This window comes from Lactuca serriola, chromosome 3 (assembly GCF_051521515.1).
Source record: "Lactuca serriola cultivar US96UC23 chromosome 3, Lser_US96UC23_V15, whole genome shotgun sequence".
Taxonomy (NCBI): Eukaryota; Viridiplantae; Streptophyta; class Magnoliopsida; order Asterales; family Asteraceae; genus Lactuca; species Lactuca serriola.
Window position 1 is genome coordinate 102,989,000 of NC_136410.1, and position 23,178 is coordinate 103,012,177.

The 23,178-nt window shown below is 36.8% G+C and overlaps 1 protein-coding gene across 1 annotated transcript; it reads left to right on the plus strand.

Moving 5' to 3' along the window:
- The first annotated feature begins 22,104 nt into the window (after positions 1-22,104).
- On the plus strand, positions 22,105-22,827 carry LOC145095577 (protein CANDIDATE G-PROTEIN COUPLED RECEPTOR 7-like). Its single transcript, XM_079033427.1, has one exon. The coding sequence runs from the start codon at positions 22,105-22,107 to the stop codon at positions 22,825-22,827; it is 723 nt and encodes a 240-aa protein (XP_078889553.1).
- The last annotated feature ends 351 nt before the right edge of the window (positions 22,828-23,178 follow it).

Genomic DNA, 23,178 nt, shown 5'->3' on the forward strand with positions numbered 1-23,178 from the left:
ATTCTCTAGGGTTTCCAGCCGGTATTGGTGCCTCCCTTCTCTTCTCCTCTTCATCCAAGTTGCATATGGTGTTTGTGACTCCATTAGAGGTGCAACACTTGAGGCACCAAGCTTTTGAAGCCAATCCAAGCAAGGAATTGATTGTTATTGCTATATAACAATCAAAGGTAATTCTCTAAACCCTAATTCAGTTTATAATATGTTAGATCTAAGTTTATTAGTCTTGGATTCAAAGCATATGCAATAGAGAAACCTAGATCCAAGCATTAGGGTTTGTATGAGCACATAGGATTGTTCTTATGCATAAAACCCATCAGTGGTATTAGAGACTTGATTGGTTTCAGTTGTATGTGATGCTTAACTGCTTTATTTGCTGAAAAATCGATTTTTGGCCTCTGCCCGACCTGACTCGGCGAGTCAGTGGATGAACTCGGCGAGTGTTTCCCTGACTCGGCGAGTCCAGGGGTCAGAGAGAGGGAATTCTGGGTTTTTGCTGCTGTTTTGACTTGGATTTGATACCTAATTCGTTTTTTGAAGTTAAAATCCGATTTTTATCTTAAATTAGTGATTATCCTTGCCAAAACAATAGATAATTTCAAATCTTTTAAATAATAGTTTGTTTATATGATAAGTATGGATTATTTCAAATTATTTGGTAATTATCTAATGACTAAAATAAGATTAGGTCAAATATAGATAATTGTGAAATTAATTGTTTAATTTGAATTATTTGTTATTTGATCCCTTATGTTTTGAAATGTTTCAAAACTTGCCCTCAAGTTTTTTTTGGAGTTTAAAAGTTAATTAAAGGGTTAATTTTGAAATGTTAAATTCTAAAACCCTAGTATTTTGAAAAGTTCAAATCACACCCTTATGGTTTATTAATTAATTAAAGTGTATAATTAAAAGTGATTTAATAAACCCATAAAGTTTTGGTTTATATTTAATTAAATTAAAAGCATAATTTTACTAAATTAAACCACCTAGTGTTTTAAAAGTGTAAAATACACCCTATACTATATATAACATTAAAAGTCTAATATTATATATATGTATGAGTAAACAGTCAGTCTTACCGTTAGTAGGCCTCATTCACGAAGCTGGTCTATAAGGGGTGTTTAAGGAAATTGCCTATAAAATGGCGATTGAATGGGTATCCACTCTTACCCACCGCACTCTTGACTAGTGGAGGGTCGTTAGCCGAACGGGTAGGATAGGACAGAAACCTTCCATTATAAGTATAATGAAGTACAAAGTAACTAAATGCTTTTACAAATTCCTAAATCATAGTTACTTTAGGAAAAATGTGAAATTGTATGCTAACCCATGGAATTACACTTCGTACCCTTGTCAAACGTTAGTGGAGCGTGTGTGGTTAACCAGCACACTAATTTGGGGATGACATTGGTGGCGAAGGGTGGCTCAATGCTTATCATAGATCAATGGAGCGTGTGTGGCTAACCGGCACATTGATTAGGTGATTGTAGCATTGGGTGCACCGCGTGATTCGTATGGTTATTCACACCTTGTTTGTGATCCTCGGCATCCCAGTCACAAATAGTAGGGCATAATCGAGATTAAACATGCCATTGAAAGGTTCAATGAATCTCAAAAGATCTAGGAGTTTCAATTCATTTAAAACTTAAACTTCCTTTCGTTTTTCATGATGGAAATTGGTAAATCGTCATTTACCTACCTTCAAATATTTTGCAACTAGATTACGGCATCCCTTTTCTAGGTTGTAGAATATTGTGTTGGATCCTAGCCTTAATAACTCATTTGGGTGTTTTATTAAGGACTCTAATCAACTTAACTTGAATTTTCTCCCGTTTTGTAGATGTCTAACCGTGGTATTCCCGAATCCCAAGGAAAAAGTGTTCCTAATGAAAGTGAAAGCTTGATTCAAAGTGAGAGATCAATGTGGACTAGCTTAATTTCACTTCCTCCTCTTCCTCCCGTTGTTCTCCCTAGCCCTAATGATCGAAGACTTGAAAGGTTCAAGATCACCGAATCCCTATTGGAAATGGAACATCAAGATGGCAAACCCGTGTGTGCTCACATCCTAGGGATGAAATCACACATTGATAGGTTGATCATGTTGTGTGCGTCTATCTCAAATAAGTTGGCTGTGGACTGGGTTCTTCAGTCACTCCCTGAATCATATGATAAGTTCATTAGAGAGTATCATATGATGAAACTTGACGCAACCCTCATTGATTTGACTTATATGCTTATTGCTGCTGAATCAGAAATGATTTGGCAAAGTAAGGGAGCATATTTGTCTGATAAATCAACCAACCATGCTTCCGTGGACAATCTAGGAGAATCCACCTGTTCCTGCTGCCAAGGAAAGGGGAAATGGATACGAAGCTGCCCGAAGGACCTGAAGAATCTAAGAGATAGGAGAGTCGATAAGTATGACTCTACTTCAGGTATAAAATCCACTATCTAACTCCATTTAAATCCTATTCTTTATTCATAATGTGATAAGATTACATTTGCATGTTTTGCAGGTTTAGAGAAAAGAGAGGAATTTTGATGGAAGAGCAAGATGAGTCTGATCACGAAGAAATGGATTTCGATCGCATGAATTCGAAGATCAAATTTTGAGCTTAGGAAGTTATGATAGATTTGTTAGGAGTATATGATTACATAGTTTTTCATTTGAATTTTGCATTGTAAGGACATGTTTTCCGCCGTTTTACGAATAAAATAAATTTTGGTTTTTATCTTATTTGTTTATCCTTGCAATGAAATATATGAAAAATTGATGTTTGTGTACTTCTATTATTAGCAAAATGGATTTGATTCTTAATTATGTTATTTGTGGAAATGTCAAAAATTTACCAAATAGGGAGAGTTTCTCATCGCCTAAGTTTCAAGTGGACAGAAACTTGGAATCATGCAATGTGTATTGCATGATGAATGAAAAACTTTCACATTTGGGAAACTTAGACTAATTCTTTGGAAAAGTGTCAATTGAAGGACTAGGAGATCGAGTACACTAGGTCGTACGTTGATCAAGTCTACCACAAGAGTGACAAAGATATTCGTCATGATTTACTAAGGTTTAGTAAATATGGTTATACTTATAAGATTGAGTATAATTCTGAGTTAACTGAAATAGTTTCAATCAATAGCAGAACGAATAAGAAGAATCAAGAAGGCAGAAAGATAAAAGTTTCTCCATTCTAAGAAGAAGGGAGAGTACCTTTTATTGTGTTTTATGATGAAGTCTTAATGATTAAGAACCATATCTCAATTGATCCTCTAAGTGAGTCTTAGTACATTTGCATGTCTAAGAAGAGGAATCAAGAATTGTAGAAATGGTTAAATCAAAGAGTCAATCATACTTTGTTCCAATATCAAGTCTTGGAGTCATACTCCAAGATTGTGACATTGAGTGAAAAGTCTTAAGTAGGTTTATAACACTCATCAAATGTGGAACTTGGAAAAGTTTTCTTATTCTTGCACATTTGAAATTGGTAAGTTGTGCTGTCTTGGATAAGACAAAGACCAACTAGGACCAATTGTGTGAAGTGTTTTGTCTTGATAAGAACTACACTAACTCTTGAATATTTGGTTTGTCAAGAAATGTTTCTTGACAAGAGAATCTTATATGTCAAGGAGTCAGTGGGAGTCTTAATGGTCTTGAAAAGTTTCAGGAACAAATCAAGAATAAACCTTATCGATCATCACTAGCACACGACTTGAGGTTTACAACCTATCGTGCTGACATTATTTTGTTTCTATGCCATTCCAATTGAGTTAATTGTGCATATGAGTTCTCATTTGAATGCATACTAGAGCCTTAGTCGATGGAAAGTACATTGATATGTAAGGACAAATTACTAAACTACTTGGAAGACATGGTGGGCACTTGTGTTACCATAGGGCAAGAAATCAAGATTAAGAAAGTTCAGTCCATATGAGTTTGGTTTTGTCGCAAACCTTGGTTTTGGCAAATTCACATGGATAGGAACTCATACACCATAAAATCTAAGTGTCATAAGATTCCCTCCTTCATGAAAATGACTGTGAGGAAATACTTCCACTAAGAGAGGTTTTAAGAAGATAGCGATTGTGAAAATTGTATTCTCACATTCGATTATGGTTACGGCATCCCTTTCCATAGTTCGAATTGTGAGATCTGGCAATTAGGTTGAACATTTGGAACTTAGTAACATAAGTTCTAGATTGTTTAAACACACATATGAGCTATCTAAGGCAAAGGTGTATAAGTTTAAGAAGCTTAGATAAAGGCTTATCGAAGCATCTGGTATTAGAAATATGAATTTCAGAAATTCAATAGGCATTGTTTTCTGTAAGTTCATTTGTTTTCTGAATACATGTCAAGGCTAGTAGGAGCATAAGTGTTATGCTTATATGATAATAATCATCATGATAGTGGGAGCATAAGTGTTATGATTGTATGATTATTACGGAAAGTATTGCAAGTTAGCAATATTAATTATAGAAAAACAAAGGTTCCATTTGCAGAGATACATGGGTTGAAAAGTTGTTTTGCTATAATTAAGGGAGAGAATATTATACTTCGTTTCAAAATCTAAAGCTTAGATTAAGAAATTTTAATATTTTTCAGTCAAAGGATACATTGTGAGTTCTTAAAATTCGATTATGATTACGGCATCCCTCTTCATAGTTCGAATTATGAGAACATGACACATCAAAATATTATAGCAAAAGATTGGTAAAGTATCATATCTTTATGTGAGACATTATGCATCGTGTCCCATACACTTCGGGTATAGGATCGATTGCAAATGCTATAATAATTTACCATTCTAAAAATTTTCAAATGTCTAGCGCATTACTAAACTACTTGGAAGACATGGTGGGCACTTGTGTTACCATAGGGCAAGAAATTAAGATTAAGAAAGTTCAGTCCATATGAGTTTGGTTTTGTCGCAAACCTTGGTTTTGGCAAATTCACATGGATAGGAACTCATACACCATAAAATCTAAGTGTCATAAGATTCCCTCCTTCATGAAAATGACTGTGAGGAAATACTTCCACTAAGAGAGGTTTTAAGAAGATAGCGATTGTGAAAATTGTATTCTCACATTCGATTATGGTTACGGCATCCCTTTCCATAGTTTGAATTGTGAGATCTGGCAATTAGTTTGAACATTTGGAACTTAGTAACATAAGTTCTAGATTGTTTAAACACACATATGAGCTATCTAAGGCAAAGGTGTATAAGTTTAAGAAGCTTAGATAAAGGCTTATCGAAGCATCTGGTATTAGAAATATGAATTTCAGAAATTCAATAGACATTGTTTTCTGGAAGTTCATTTGTTTTCTGCATACATGTCAAGGCTAGTGGGAGCATAAGTGTTATGCTTATATGATAATAATCATCATGATAGTGGGAGCATAAGTGTTATGATTGTATGATTATTACGGAAAGTATTGCAAGTTAGCAATATTAATTATAGAAAAACAAAGGTTCCATTTGCAGAGATGCATGGGTTGAAAAGTTGTTTTGCTATAATTAAGGGAGAGAATATTATACTTCGTTTCAAAATCTAAAGCTTAGATTAAGAAATTTTAATATTTTTCAGTCAAAGGATACATTGTGAGTTCTTAAAATTCGATTATGATTACGGCATCCCTCTTCATAGTTCGAATTATGAGAACATGACACATAAAATATTATAGCAAAAGATTGGTAAAGTATCATATCCTATGTTTTGGTGCATCAAACGAAGGATTACAAGGCTCTAGGCACTCGTGGAAGCTTTTGGAGGTGTTTGAGGGGTAGTTTAACACCTTAAAAGGTGTTTATGGTCCATGGATATGTGTTTACGGTCTAAGGATGTTCTTAGACCGTAAACTCATTTTTACTCCCCAAAATGCAAGTTTTTGGTGTTCTACGTCCTTTTGGGTAAGCCTCTAATGTTGGGTTTTGAGCAATCTAACACTTCCTAAGTGTGCATGCAACCCTAATAAACCTTGGATCTATGTTTGTCTAAATATATGCAAAATAACAATTTTCCAAGGTTCATAACCTATCTAACATGGCATGGGGTACTTTTAAACATAAAAGAATTAGATGAGACTACATACCTTTTGATGATGAGTGTTTGATTCCTAAGGAGTTTGAGGGCCAAGCACCAATAGTGTGAATGCCTCAAATGGAATCACAAATCACCACAAACTCTTAGAAAACTTTGAGAGAGTATATACATACATAAAAATCGGCCACACACAAAGTCTCACACAACTAGTGCCACTAGTGGCTATTTCATGCAACATAAGCATGCTTATATAGTGTATATGATTAGGGTGAAACCCTAATAACCCATGTCTTTTCCTTTCCAAGGACCCATGGGTTAAAAGCTCCATGGATCATCCATGGACTTCCATCCAAGCCTAGCCCATTAAGAAATGAGTCTTAGCCCACACTATATAAAACCAATAGCCCACAATCTAATTAGTCTTCCTTTTAATCTCTAAATTAATTCATAATTAATTTAAGACTAAGACTAATTAAATAACATGACTTCATATTAATATATTATAACTTATAATATATTAATAAACATATGTGTATAACTCTCATAAAATTATCCATAAATAGTTTGGATGAAATGCAACCCAAATGGACCATGCCGGGTCGGGTCAAGTATATACCAAATAAGTTATGGACTTAGACACCTTATCCAACAGACTCCCACTTGGATAAGTCTAATAACTATATTTGCGTATGTTACTTCAGGAACCAACCAGCAATCGTAGCTCTCGAAAACTCTGTTGAACTATGAAGTGCCATTTTAGATAAGTGATCATATAATCCTCTGTTCTCATGATATCAGCCGGACAAATACATGGAACAACGTCGTACTTATTGTCCAGCAGTTTGTTTCCCGATTTTCGATTTGTTTGACAAAGAACTTAATCGAACACATCAATTTAGTTCTGACCGGCCGGTACATAGGTCACAACAAAATCATCGAGGGGCCCAGATATCGCTTCTATTTCTAGAAGGAACAGATAAACTTCGACTCATATGCTTGTTCTACTACTTGTTGAATTGTACACAAAGGCACGTTTTATAACATCAAGTTACTGATGCGTTTACGTGCAATCAATGCACAACCAACTCATAGGTAACAACTCATATCTCTAGGTTTGAAGATTTATATGATATTACCGTCTCACGATCACTCGAGATAAATTCCATGAAGTGATACAAGTGAGCGTGGGTTTAATCCAATACTTCATAACTTATGAGCACTCATGAATGTTGTAGCAACCATTGCTATGACTAAACCCATTTAGCCATCTACAAACTCGATTCATGACAGTCTTGATTCATACCTACTTCCAACATATGAACGGCTGTGGAGTGTTTAAATAACTTAGTCATTCGGAAAGAATAACCTAGCTATTTTGGAAGTCAAAACATGCAAAGTGAAACACAATAATAATCGAATCCAATATGGTCTCAGAACCCTTTTGAATATAAATAGAACCACCTTTTATTTATCACCATATTGATTACATTATTCATTGTATAATGTTTCAAACAATCAACTTAAGACTTGAATAAAAACAACAGTCGTCCCATGCTCCTAGCATGTACACTTTGTTTTTCTAAACAATAGTTATGCCATACTCCAAGTATGCACACTATGTTTGTCTATGATCCTTACATTGTGATGTAGATCAATTGAACATGAATCCATTGATACTCATTTCACAATCCCAAATCCTTATTGTAAATGTGAGAATCCCCGATTCCTATCATTTACCAAAAATCCGTTAGATTTTAAACTTTTATGCAATATTCCTCTTGTAATGATTATGCACAAAGTCACCAAAACCTTGTCACCAGTCATTACAGAGTATTCCAAAGAAGGTCAACTTCTATGGAACGGAAGTCTCATATTCAAAGTACATTGCTTTGAACATCCTTCTTGCATTAAGGTTTTCTAATCTTACATAGATTGAATAACTTCCACCTATGGAGACATTTCCATAGTCCCATTTTGACTATCACTTCCGAACAAGAGTTACTTCTTTTCAGAATATGTCAATATGGTCCTTTCCGATTTCCGACAACTTACATCATACTTCCAACTTTCCCTGAGCAACCAATCTTTGGCGAACCTCAGATTGTCCTCGACAATTGCTTAATCACTTTAGTCATATCTAGTTCTAGACTTTTCCCTTCTCAATGCCTTAAGCATTTGGAATATTTAGAAAAGATGAATATTATAGCACTTGCAATCGATCCTATATCCAAAGCATATGGGACACGATTCATGAAGTTTGACATAAAGACATGATACTAGACAAGTCTTTTGCTACAATATTTTTTTATTTGCCATGTTTCCAAAATTTAACTATGAAGAGGGGTGTCGTAATCATAATTGAATTTTGAGAACGCAATATATATAGAATTTCCTTAAGTCGAACCATTCAGACATAAAATTCATACATATATCCTTGACTAAAGATGATTAAAATCTCAATCTAAGCTTTAGAATTGAAATGAAGTATAATTTTCTCTCCCTTAATTATAGCAAAACAATTTTTCAACCCCTGCAACTTCACGAATTGAAACTTTGTTTTCTATAATTAACATTACTAACTTGCAACACTAAACGTAAAAATCATGCTCCCACTAACATGATGATTATCAACATAACACTTATGCTCCCACTAGCTCTGACATATTTCCAGAAATCTGCTGGACTTCTGAAATTTAGATTCATACATCCTTTCTTAGATAGCTCACATGTGTGTCTAAACAATTTTCAGAACTATGAAAAGGGATGCCGTAATCATAGTCTCAACTGCTTAGGTATTTTCCATTTCTCATAAGTCCATGTTAGTGTGCCGGTTAACCACACACGCTCCACTAACGACTTTTGAAAATGCAAATAACACAATTGATATCTACGTAAAATCTACTTAGTGAAAGCGTTTACTCACCATCATTTTCATGAACCGGAGAGAAACCTTATGACACTTAGATTTTATAGTGTATGAGTTCCTATCCATGTGAATTTGTCAAAACCATAATCACAAGATAAGGTTAGTGACAAATTCAGCCTTACATGGATTAAACTTGTTCAGTCTTAGTTTCTTGTCACCTTGGTAGCACAAGGCCCACCAATGCTTCCAAGTTGAACTCTGATAACTCACATGCAAATTCAACTTATTTGAAGTAGGTACACAAATAAGAATTATGTCAACACGATAGGTTGCAAACCTTAAGTCGTGTGCTAGTGATAAATTATAGGTTTTACTCTTGATTAAATCTTAAAACTCTTTCAGGATCTTTAAGGCTCCCACTGTCCCCTTGACATATAAGTTTCCCCAGTCAAGAACCATTCCTTGACAAAACAAATATTCAAGGGATAGTGCGGATTCTTATCAAGACTAACACTTCACACAATTGGTCTTAGTTGGTCTTTGTCTCATCCAAGACATCACAACTTACCAATCTCAAATGTACAGGAGTAGAAAACATTTTACTCTTACATTTGACTAGTGTTAATAAATCTTCCTTTATGTCACTCAAAGTTACAATCTTGGAGTATGACTCTAAGAATTGTTTTGGAACGAAGTATGACTCATCTTCTTGATTTTAACCAATCCAACAATTCATGACCCCTCTTCTTAGTCATAACAATGCACTAAGATGTCCTTAGAGTATGAATTTGTGATATGGTTTCATAATCATTAAGATGATCATGAAATACGATACTAAAGTACTCTCCCATCCTTTCAGATTTGAGAAACTTTTATCTTTCTGCCTAATTTGATTCTTCTCATTTGTTTTGTCATACATTGTAACCTTTCCAATGTTATAGAATTATACTTAACCTCATAAGTATAATCATATTTACTAATCTTTAGTAAATCATGACAAATCAATCTTTGTGGTGGACCTTGACCAGCGCACACCCAGTGTACCTAATTCCTCAGTCCTTTAATTGACTCACATATACATGTGATCAAAGAATTAGTCTTAATTTTCAAAGATGAAAATTCTCATTCATCATACAATACAACTTGTATGATTCCAAGTTTCTGTCCAATTGAAACTTGGGTGATGAAAAACTTTCTTCATTCGGTAAATTTAGACACTTCCACAAATGAAGGAATCAAATCCACTTTCCAATATTGCTATTACTGGAAACATATAAGCAACAATTTTCCACAGATGCCATTGTAAGGATATTTTTAAAATAAATAAAATTAAAACCCTTTTTTTTCTTTTATTTTAAAACTTTGCGGAAAAACTTATCCTTACAATCCACATGAAAACCTTGTTGTTATCTATTCATAAGCAATATATTATAACTCTTAAGCAACAGCTCAAAATTCTGATTACCGAACCATGCGACCAAAACCCACCTTCGCAATCAGAATCAACATATACTTACTTTAAGCTTCCTATCTTTTCTTTTGATTCTTAAAAACATCAACATGTGACCCATTCACATTATGTAATAAGAATCTCCAAATAGAAACTTAATAGAGTTAGTCAGTGGACTTTAACTGAAGTAGAGTTAAACCTCTTGACTTGATCAACCTTATGACCTTTCAGGTGAATAGGGCAGCTTCGCAACCAATGCCCCTTCCTTTGGCAACAAAACACATGGACCCTTTGGCACATGAGACTATCTCAGACTTAGCCTTTCTCTTTACCATTTGGTCAACCGAGTTGACTATGGCCGATCCCTTTCCATTGGGAAGAGAAATCTTTTTCTAGATATCCAATGCTGGCATTGTCAATGTCCATTTAAGACTTGGGAAGTTGTTCTTTTAATCAAATTTGCTTTACTGGTGTTCCAAATCATTGCTGATTCCACAACACCAAGCAAATAGAAAACATCATTAAGGGTCATGTCATAGTCTGTCTCATAGTAGTCCCAAAGAGACTCACTATGTTACTAAGAAAGTGATTGAACATCCAACTTTCATGAGACTTTGACACCCAACTCTCCCGGCTTGTCAATATGTGACTTTATCTCCAAGATGTGAGCACACATAGACTATGCTTGCCAATAGGGATTGAGTGACTTTAAACTTTTCAAGAACTTGTGGGTGAGGGAGAATAATTGGAGGAGGTGGAGGAAGTGAAGCATGATGTTGAGGGACACCATCTTCAAGAGATTTGGGAAGATCATAGTTTTCTAAACCAGACATCTATAATAGGAGAAAATCAAGTTAGTTGATTCAAAGTCCTTAATATAACACCCAATATGAAGTATTAAGGCTAGGACCCAACACAATATTTTATAATTTGGAAGAGGGATGCCGTAATCCAAGCTATAAAATATTTGAAGGTAGGCGAATGACGATTCACCAATTTCCACCATGAAAAACGAAATAATTTATTAGGTTTTAATTGGATTTGAAATTCCTAGATCTTTTGAGATTCATTGAACTTTTCAATGGCATGTTTCAATCTCGAGTGTACCCTCTCAAATTTTGTGACTGGGATGCCGAGGATCACAAAACAAGGTGTGAATAACCATACCAATTCACTTGGTACCCTTAATATTATCACCCAATCAATGTGCTGGTTAACCACACAGGCTCCATTGATCTATGATAAACATTAAGTCACCCTTCGTGATCCTTAATTGTCCAAGTTAGTGTGCCGGTTAACCACACACGCTCCACCAACGACTTGGTAAGGTACAAAGTGTGAATTCCATGGGCTAGCACCAAATTCACATTTTTCCTAAAGTAACTAAGATTGGGAATTAAATAAAAAATATTTAGTTACTTTGTAATATTCATTATACTTTTAATGAGAATTTAAAGTCATTGTCCTACCCGTTCAGCTAACGACCCTCCACCAGTCAAGCAAGCGGTGGGTGAGAGTGGACACCCATTAAGTTGCCATTTTATAGGCAACAACCTTATACCCACCTTATAGACCGACTTCGTGAATGAGGTCTACTAACGATAAAACGACTTGTTCTTATACATATATATAATAATTAACCATTAATCTTATAATAGTATAAGAGTAGAATTTTAACTTTTAAAACTTCTAGGGTATGGAATTAAAGTTTATTAAAGTGTGTGAAACTTTACAAATTCCAAAACTTGAGGGCAAGTTTTGTAACTATCCAAAACTTTTCATTTCATAACTTATGAATTAAAGGTTCACAAAAATGAAGACTCTTCATTTTCATGTAACTTATGTGTTTAAATGTGTGTGTTAAAGAAAGTGACCTTTGGATATCCATAACTTGAGGACAAATTATGGACTCCATTAAAACACATAAATGATCAAGAATTAATTCTAAACAATTCAGCAAATAATTCCTATCATCTTCTAAATTCATAAGAACATGAACATGATCATCAAAATTTCAAGAATTATATGAACACATAAAAATCATGGAATTTTGATATATGCTATTGTAAATGGATTAGAACCACCATTACACCAACTAAAACAAGTTTTAAAACACCAAAACAGTTTAGGGTAATGTTTCTAGTCCATTTCCAGCGGCAAAAGTCGAAAATCTGCACTCTGTCGCTCCTACTCGTCGAGTGCATGAACCTACTCGGCGAGTAGGTTGAAGATACACATGGACTCGGCGAGTCCCCCCATGGACTCGGCGAGTTCATCAGGTAGACATCAAGTTTTTCGACTTTTTCAACTATTTTGCATCAAGTATCAAACAAGCAAGCCTAGGCTCTGATACCACTGTTGGGTTTTGAGCATTCTAACACTTCCTAAGTGTGCATGCAACCCTAATAAACCTTGGATCTATGTTTGTCTAAATATATGCAAAATAACAATTTTCCAAGGTTCATAACCTATCTAACATGGCATGGGGTACTTTTAAGCATAAAAGAATTAGATGAGACTACATACCTTTTGATGATGAGTGTTTGATTCCTAAGGAGTTTGAGGGCCAAGCACCAATAGTGTGAATGCCTCAAATGGAATCACAAATCATCACAAACTCTTGGAAAACTTTGAGAGAGTATATACATACATAAAAATCGGCCACACACAAAGTCTCACACAACTAGTGCCACTAGTGGCTATTTCATGCAACATAAGCATGCTTATATAGTGTACATGATTAGGGTGAAACCCTAATAACCCATGTCTTTTCCTTTCCTAGGATCCATGGGTTAAAAGCTCCATGGATCATCCATGGACTTCCATCCAAGCCTAGCCCATTAACAAATGAGTCTTAGCCCACACTATATAAAACCAATAGCCCACAATCTAATTAGTCTTCCTTTTAATCTCTAAATTAATTCATAATTAATTTAAGACTAAGACTAATTAAATAACATGACTTCATATTAATATATTATAACTTATAATATATTAATAAACATATGTGTATAACTCTCATAAAATTATCCATAAATAGTTTGGATGAAATGCAACCCAAATGGACCATGCCGGGTCAGGTCAAGTATATACCAAATAAGTTATGGACTTAGACACCTTATCCAACATCTAAGTCATTGCTAAGCATTAGAAGTGGTTTGGAAGGGTTTTTGAGCATTAAAACCCTTTTCAAAGGGGTTTACGGTTTTGGGAGGCTCCCAAGATCGTAAACTCATGTTCTTGGGGTTTTTGGATGATTACGCCACGCATTTGCAAGCTAGATAAGATAAACAACGAGCTAGGAAGGTTAACTTACCGATTTGAAGCTCGAATGGGCGATTTTTGACCAAAACCCGTTTTGTAGAGAGAGAAAATAGAGAGAGAGAGAGAGAGAGAGAGAGAGAGAGAAAGTCTAAGGTGGGAATGAAACCCACTCCACCCTTATATAGGGTGGAGTTTATGGCTTGGCTGGGGTTCACCTGACACCAACCGCGAACGGGTTTTTTTTTTTTTTTCACAACTATTATTAATCACGACAAATTTTAAAATTATACCGCCTTAATTTTGGTTCGCTAGACGAATATTATTTAAAATATTCTAACGGGTTTAAATCCGGTCAAAAATATTTTCGGGATAAATTTGGCTAATTTTTGACGTAATTAATTTCGACTTTAAAACTAACAAAATTTTTTGGGTTGTCACACTTTTCATCCTAGGTAATAATCGCAACTTCTATGTTGGTGCATACAAGTTTCTAACTCTTGGACTCCTTGACTACAGGCGGTACTTGATCTTGCACTTGCTCCCTATCTCACGTTAGACTCTAGATTATGACCTTAAAGTCACGGTCTTGATTCTTAATGGAGACTCCTTCTTCTTCTTAACAAACTTAAGATAAGTATATTTGATTACTACAATAGGCCGATGTGTCATGTTCTAATGACCTCTCATCGTATGTTGCAACGCTCGGACTCAGGTCTCTTAGAGTCAAATTCCAGAACAGACTATACCTTCCTTCATGTTCTAATGGGATACAATCACATTTCAACATGTAGCATTTCTAGCTACCTACTTCTTTAACGATCATCGCGATACTTCTACTGATTGCCTTGGTTAGCTTTCATTTCAATCTTTTGGTTTAAGTCAGATGCTACATTGAACTTGGTTCTCTGAACCACGTATCATACTCATCGTAGTCGGACTCAATTTGATATGACCACTAGGGTTAGAATAGCAGCAATCTTCTTAGTCATTACCGAAACGATGGTAACGACATGATTGAATAAAATGGAATCAATTATTGGCTTCTTGGTAACCTTGTGACTTTTCCTAATCCAAGTGTGAGTCCTGTGTTTCCGGTAGTATATGCATCTACTACCTTTCACACCTACTCATACTCATCCCAAGTATTGTCTCGCAGTCCCCAAGTCCTAAAATCACAAAACAATTTAACACATACGAGTGTGTCCAAATAAATATAAAAATTTCCCTAGACTCTACTAGGACTTCTTCCATGCGTATCTTCAATCATCAATTCTGCTTCAACTCAGTTGGTGATGGAAATTTTAGATGATAGGAAAACTTTAGGAACTACACCAATCGTTATATCATCCCGCGAATCAAATGTTTACATTCAGATGTACCGTACTTCTCTAGACGTACTACTATTTTATCAGACGTATTCTAAAGGCAAGATACCTCTTTTATGATATCTTCCGATGGGTATCATTCACTATCGTAAGCCATCTCATTTCCTCTATTTTCTCAGTCTATGATGGTTCACATCACTTCCTGAACTTCTGCCATTGTCATAGGTTCGGGTGCAGGCGCAATGACCGATGCATGACCCATCACATTCTTAGGCTCAGGTTGTCATCTTCCTCGGATATTTCCTAGTCTGTCTTCACCATGACGTTTTGTACTCCCAAGCAGACGTTCGGTGTACCAAGGCGAGAATTTTAAGATAGGAAAGAATTTATGTACGATAGACGTATAGATCTCCTTGTCACACTGAAAAGTTATATGCCAGTTCTAATACCGTAATCAAACGTTTAGAAATCAGAACACATAAAATTTCCAGATCCGGTCGGCAACAGACCATAGATCCAAACAAATAATAGCATATAAGATATTTTTATAGCTATAACATAAAACATTTAGCACATAAAACATTTTAGGCATCTTTCCTAAAATAAACTAGTGCTTGTGTCTAAAATATAGCAGACACTCATCTCACAATCATCGCTTAGCATTCTAAGTTTAAGTCTAGAAATTTCCTACAAATTCTTAGTTCGCTTAAACTAATGCTCTGATACCAACTGTGACATCCTCATTTTCACGGCCAGAAAAGACCGATTTTGTTTATGCTTTATAAAAATCAGAGTACCTCTTTTAATAAAAATGTTGCGGAATTTGTTCCCAGTAAAACATGATAAATACGTTATCAAAGCATTTCCGAAGAAAAATATTTTTATTCATTTTAAAACATTGGGATGTCATCATCAATACAGAAACATAAGCATAAACGGAACTTACATTTATTTACACTAGTGATCTACATCTCTTTAATCTCTCAGTGTAAGGTGACTTCATATCAACACCTGTGATATAAATAAACTGAGTGGGTTAGGTTGGGAAACCTGATGAGTACATAGGGATTTCAATCCCACAATGTTATACCATATATATAGTTTAAAACTCACAAAACATACAATTTCACCATATATATAAACAACTCTTATTCCACCTCGTCGATCCTCACAACGAGACTATCCATACTCTTGGACCTAAGATTAGTCGTTTTACCTAATCCATACTCCCGGTTCAGAAATGAACAACTTTACGTAATCCATACTCTCGGACTAGGGACGAATGACTAATTCATACTCTCAGATTAATGATGAATGATTATGCCTAATCCATACTCTCGGACTAGGGACAATGACTATGTCTAATCCATGCTCCCGGATCAATGACATATACTAAGGTTTTATTCTCTGAGTATAATTCACTCGTACTCGTAAGAAAACACTACCCAATATTCCTCATAATTAATTTATGTTTACTCTTTATCCTAAATCATCATATATAATCATGTATGTTCTTTAACACGTATTTTAGGAAACGTCAATTAACTCGCACATAAACATATAATTAATACTTCAATCAATACATGTATTAAAATCATGTTCTTGAAAGGGACTATGCACTTACTTGAAAAGGTGGTGAATCCGAACTCAGACAGCGCTTCGTTTCTTAAAAATAATTTCCTTCAACGAAACCTAGTATTATTACCACTAGAGTTTAGTCTATTATTCACCGACATTAATTAATAGTCTAGCTATTATTACTATTATATAAGCGTTAAAAAATACTTATATAACCCATAATAATAGCCCAAGTGTAACAACGTAAATTTCAAAACAATTTTTTGCATTTTATAAAAACACAAATCATTTATCATTCATAAAAAAAATGTTTGAAACTCAATCCATGCTATATAAAATTCCCAAGATCTGATAACATAAAATCACGTGTGTGTGTACTGATCAAGTCGGCGCCTTCCCACGGTCATCACTAGTACTTGAAACAAATAACACCAACACTGTAAGCACAAAGCTTAGTGAGTTCCCCAAAATACCACGCATAACACATATTAGCCACTTGAGGCTATAACTCTGTGGGTCCGTAGACCCTACTCTGTGAACCCTCTGGTTCTAACTCTGGGAACCCTCCGGTTCCAACTCTATAAACATGCACAACATAAATCACATAGAAATAATGCAGTACAACACAAAACATACATATAGCATACAAATACTCTGTCACATAACTCTGATTACCTACTCAAGGTAAAGTATAGTGAGAAGACTCACCTTGTGTATCTCGTTAACTCGCAAATCCCGGAAATCACTCGTGCTCGATCCCCCAAGCTATAATCCTCTTATAACACAATATATCTCTAATTAACACTTTCACAACTAAGGTTGACTACCCCTATCAAGTCAACCCTGGTCAACTCTGGTCAACGGTCAACGGTCAACTTTGACCGGACTCGGCGAGTGCACTAGAGCGACTCGGTTAGTCTATATGTGCTCACTGACTCCCTAGGATCCTCTCTTGACACGTCGAGTACTTCCCTGACTCGACGAGTTCCACCTGGCATGAATCGTGGGGCCACCACGACTCAACTTGCCGAGTCTTAAGAACAACTCGGCGAGTTCCAACTTGACTCAGTCCACTCGTCAACCCCTCTGACTCTCCCTAACTCACTGAGTCAACCCTTAACTCGGCAAGACCACTCGCTGAGTGGTTATGGACAATCTTCATGCTATTCGCCGAGTCTGTTCTTTGGACTCGGCGAGTCTATGCCATGCATGAACTTAAACTCACTCCTGAGGTCAGATCCGTTCCAATAACTCATAGATCCAGTCCTTCCAAGCACATTCATCACGTAAAGTTACAATCTTGGTGCTCATGCAAAGGTCCAAAGGCCTTATTTGATGATGTGGTCTCTAGAGTGCTATTCTAAGCTCATGGCCTCCATTAACACTCATAAAGCTCTAGGGAAAAGAGTCTCTGGACCTCTTTGGGTCCAGATCTAAAGCATCAACACAAGAAGAGGCCAATTACTCCATGAATCATTCGACAAAGAAGCCCTAACTCTAAGATTTATACCAAGGGCTGAGAAAGGAACGAATGGTTACCTCAAATGAAGTCTCTGGACTCAGGAATCACTGGATTAGCACCTCCTTTGGTCTCCTCTTGCCTTGATCCTCTTCTATATGCAAAATCACCCACAAATAATCAAGGATCTTCCCCTTCTCTCTCACAAAACGCTCAAGGACTCTTTTAGGGTTCTCTCTGAGGTTGGTGGCCGCAAATGACGGCAATAAGCCCCTTTAAATAGGTCTCATACCCTGAAATTTAGGGTTTCATTAAGCAGCGTGGACTCGCCGAGTCCACCTTTTGGACTTGCCGAGTCCGGACGCGAACCCTTTCCCAAACCGCGATCATACACGGCGAGTTTGAGCTCCAACTCGCCGAGTCTCCTCACAAAACACCAAAAATTAGAATAATAAATAATACCTGGGAATCCAGGCTGTTACACCAAGTACTTATTATAAGTTCCTAATAACATTACTATAGTTAAATAAACGATATATTAAAAATAGCGTAGGCGTAGCTCACTTACAGCGGGTTTTATAGAAAACCGTACTTTGCTTGGAGCAGCGTTCCCGAGCCAAAAATCTCTTCTTCTCGGAGCCGTCGAGTACTATGGGGCTTCCGCCTCGTGCTAGGGAGGTTCCCTAGGCTTTTCGGGGGGTTTCGGGGCTAGAGAGAGGTTCTAGAAAGAGAGTAAAAAGAAGAAAGAATGGGAAAAGTGTGAAGAAAATGAGGGTGGGAGAGGTTCTATTTAAAGGGTGAAAATGGCTGAACTTGGTGCCACATGTCACCATCTAGTGGCAAGACTTGGGGAGAAAGCAATGGCCAAGAATGTGCCACATCACCAATTTTCGTACAGCACACTTCCGACTTCTAAAATCCGTAACTTTCACATACGACCTCCGTTTTTGACGTTCTTTATATCCACGCGTAGGTAAAAATAATATCTACAACTTTCATTTTGACTCCGTCGGCTAATTCTCGACCGATCTTAAATTTAACAGTACGAGGAGATTATACTGTTAATTGTCCGTGTAAAATTCATAACTTCTACATACGGACTCTGTTTTCGTCCGTATTTTTACCGTTGAGTTCCTATTAATGAGATCTTCAATTCTCATTTAGGTCGCGTAGGCCAAAAACCGCTCGATCTAAAATTCGAGTTTCGAGCTATGCACTGCTAAGCCAAATCTTAGAAAATTCATAACTTCCTCATACGAAGTCAGATTTGGCTTCTTTTTATGGACGCTCTCAGGTTAAAATATTCTACGACTTTTGTTTAGATTACTAAGGCCAAAAAGTCCTCTATCGTAAATTCACTATTTATGTCTCCCGATGCCGTGTTGGTTTTGCCGTAAAACTTCGACGAGCCATAACTTCTTCGTTATAACTCGGATTTTGGCGTTCTTTATATGTATGGAATCCTTAAGACATATTCTACATCTTGGTTAAGATTATTTATTCTAAATAATATTTTGCTGAAAAGTCGTTTTTGACCCCTATTATCTCTAAATTGATTAGCCTGGATCTACGGGCATTACATTGTACTCTTCAGATGTTCAGTGAGTAGTATCCGATTGATTTGGTTCTTATCGTTTTGCGTGGGCATAAGGTTATTGTGGGTATGGACTGGATAAGTACCAATAGGGGGTGATCGATTGTGAGTAGCAGTTAGTTCGAATTCGAACCTCAAGTGGGGGAGAGTTATTGGTTCAGGGAGAGAGATCTCATAGTGGGTTGTATTTGTGTTTAGCACCGAGGGCCAAACGTTATATTCAACAGGGTTGTTTCGGATTTGTCGCTTGTATTATGGACACTCGAGATAAGGGTAAGGCAATCGTGGATGATGTGCCAATTGTGCGGGATTATCCCGATGTATTTCCAGAGGATTTGATTGGGGTGCCTCCGAAGAGGCAGGTTAAGTTCATGATTGATCTGGTTCCAAGTGTGGCTCCGATAGCCAAAACACCATATTGGTTGGCTCCTCCCGAGATGTAGGAATTGTCTACACAGCTGCAGGAGATGTTAGACAATGGATTCATCCAACCAAGCAGTTCGCCATAGGGAGTGCCAATCTTGTTTGTGAATAAGAAGGAATGGTCCCATCGTATGTGCATTGACTATCGGGAGCTGAATAAGGTAACAGTGAAGAACCGTTATCCACTCTAGATGATTGATGATCTGTTTGACCAGCTGCAGGGTGCATCATGGTTCTCCATGATTGACCTGCGTTTGGGTTATCATCGGATGAGTGTTAGGGATGAGGATGTGTAGAAGACAAGTTTTCGGACTCGTTATGGTCATTACGAGTTCGTGGTGCTGCTTTTTGGGCTCACAAATACTCTAGTTGCGTTCATGGATATCATGAACCGCGTGTGCAGGCCGATGTTGGATTAGTATGTGATTGTATTTATTGATGATATCTTGGTCTACTCCAAGACCCAAGAGTAGCACGAGGAGCATCTGAGGGAGGTGGTGGAGACTTTGAGGAGGGAGTGACTTTTTGCAAAGTTCTGCAAGTGTGATTTCTGGTTGCGCGACTTGTCAACCAGAATGGTATTCTGGTCGATCCGACCAAGGTCGAGGTCGTGATGCAGTGGGAGGTTCCGAGTTCTCCATCTGAGATTCGAAGTTTCCTTGGGCTAGCAGGTTACTATCAGAAATTCATACAATATTTCTCAAAGATTGTTGTTCCTTTGACTCGGTTGACAAGGAAGACGATTACCTTTTGTTGGGGGCCTAAGCAGCAGGCAACCTTTGAGATCTTGAGACAGTGGTTGTGTGAGGCTCCAATTTTGACCATGCCAAAGGGTGTTGAAGATTTTATGGTTTATTGTGATGCGTTAATCACGAGTTTGGGGGTAGTGTTGATGCAGAGGGGTTGCGTGATCGCTTACGCTTCGAGGCAGCTGAAGCCTCATGAGGCGAACTATTCGACACATGATTTGGAGATGGGGGCTGTGGTTTTCGCCCTCAAGATTTGGCGGCATTACCTCTATGGGGTCCATTGTACTATTTACATGGATCACAAGAGCCGAGGTATCTGATGGATCAGCCAAATCTGAACATGAGGCAACGCCGATGGTTGGATGTGGTGAATGATAATGATTGTGAGATCCTTTATTACCCGGGTTTAGGTTCCATATTGGGGCAGTGTGCGTCAAGTTCTGATGGAGAAGGCGTACAAGTCTAGGTTCTCCATTCATCTCGAGGCGACGAAGATATATAATGATCTTCGTCCTGACTATTGGTGGCTCTGCAGAAAACGGTATGTGTAATGGCATGTGGAGCGGTGCTTAACTTGCAGGAAAGTCAAGGACGAGCATCTACATCCTCACAGCAAGATACAACTGTTGGAGATTCTCGTATGGAAACGGGAGGATGTTACCGTGGATTTCATCACTAAAGATAACTCATCTTTCACGGCAAGATGAGTGAGGTATTTCCTTGAATCCTTAACATGATTTATCAAACAAAACAATAATGAAAGATAACTCCATCTCTTTGACATAAATTTGTATTTTTCTTTGGAATTTCAAAACACAATTCAATCTTAAAGTTTTAAAAAACTATTGGTGTATTTTATGTTGTTTTGTATGATTTTAATAACATGATATTTCCTTGTTTGGTGGCTTGCAATAGATGGAAAAGAAAAAAACTAACGTGGGATTGGGTTGAAATTTCTACTTTAATGATGTTTAATTTAGATGTTAAAAATCGATGGGGGAGGTTTGGGGATGGAGAGGTTGAATCCGAAATTGGAGATCGGCAGATTGGTTAATCAAGTGTGCCGGTCCGTATTCATCTCTCTTCCTTACGTGCTTCCGAGATCCGTCCAATCCTCATCGGTTTCTCGTACAAATTATTGTATCCTACAACCACAAGTAGCCAATCCGAACCCCTAATTAAGCCCTAATTACTCTTGACGATGAATCTCCACACACAACTTTATAACACCGATGGTGTAAGCACGGAAGACTTTTTATCGGTCGTTTTCTTCCTCTGTTATCTGTGTTTCCTAGGGATTTGGGTTCTCGTATGCTTGAGAAACCGGCCATATGTTAACAAGATTCACATACTGATGGGTGCGTTGCTTGTTATCGTGATGCTTGACTTGATCTGTGGCCCACCGGATAAACAGTATGTGAAGATTACACATAATGCTCATGGCTGCGATATCATAATTTACACATTAAAGTTTTTCAGGCTTGTGTTTTTCTACGCCATTATCGTGTTGATAGGTTCTGGATTGTTTTTCGTGAGGCGGTTTTTGCTAGTAAGAGAGAAGATAATTGTGATGAGTGTGATGCTAGTTAATATAGCTTTTATAGTGATATGGGAAGCAAACCCTTCTGATATAGAGTACGAGAATTGGTATGTTGACTTTCTGTTTGCAGACTATATCTGCTTTATTAGTCTTTCTTGGCCTGTTCTCAGGACGCTTATCTGGTTAAAGGGAGCTGCTAAGGGCGAAGGAAAGGGTGCTACGAGTTCTGCAAAGATAAAAATATTTGAACACTTCTTTCTAATGGTTATGATATACTCTAGCCTTTGGAGGCATGTTGTTTATGTGGTGAAGAAGCGCATTGCAGATTCTAATGCGATAAAGGAAATATTAAGTCTTGTGTTTTGCATGCTCACGTTTTACTTATTCAAGCCAGTTAAGGAATCCGAATCTGTTGAGATTAACGATGTAGACGTACGTCAACCTGCTAAAGGTAAAAAAAGTCAAACGCCTCCTCAAACTGACGTCTCTTTTTCATATCAATTACCGGAAGATTTCAATGGTGAAGCTAGTGTTTAGTCTACTATAGCCAATCATGTTGCCATCTATCCCAAACTAAAAAAGGGAGGGTTCGGCTAAAAAGACAATGTTGTAATATGGATATCCTAATTAATTTTTTAAATATTTTTATTTGCTGAAATTATATTGTTTTCCGAAAAAACTTATTATAAACAGTTAATTAGTAGTTGACTTTTAAAAAGTGGCCAATGGAATGTCCGCAACATCCTATACATTGTGCATCCCGATGTGATGTGAGTGTAAAGTGTTTGTATATGTATCATGTGACAATTTATTAAAGTGAGGGTAGCCGTTATTAAATATTAGGATGTTAGGTAGGACTCCTTAAGAGGAGAAGATTTAATCATTTTT

Coding starts and splice junctions, on each gene's coding strand:
- LOC145095577 (XM_079033427.1), top strand. CDS start 22,105: ATGGGTGCGTTGCTTGTTATCGTGATGCTTGACTTGATCTGTGGCCCA.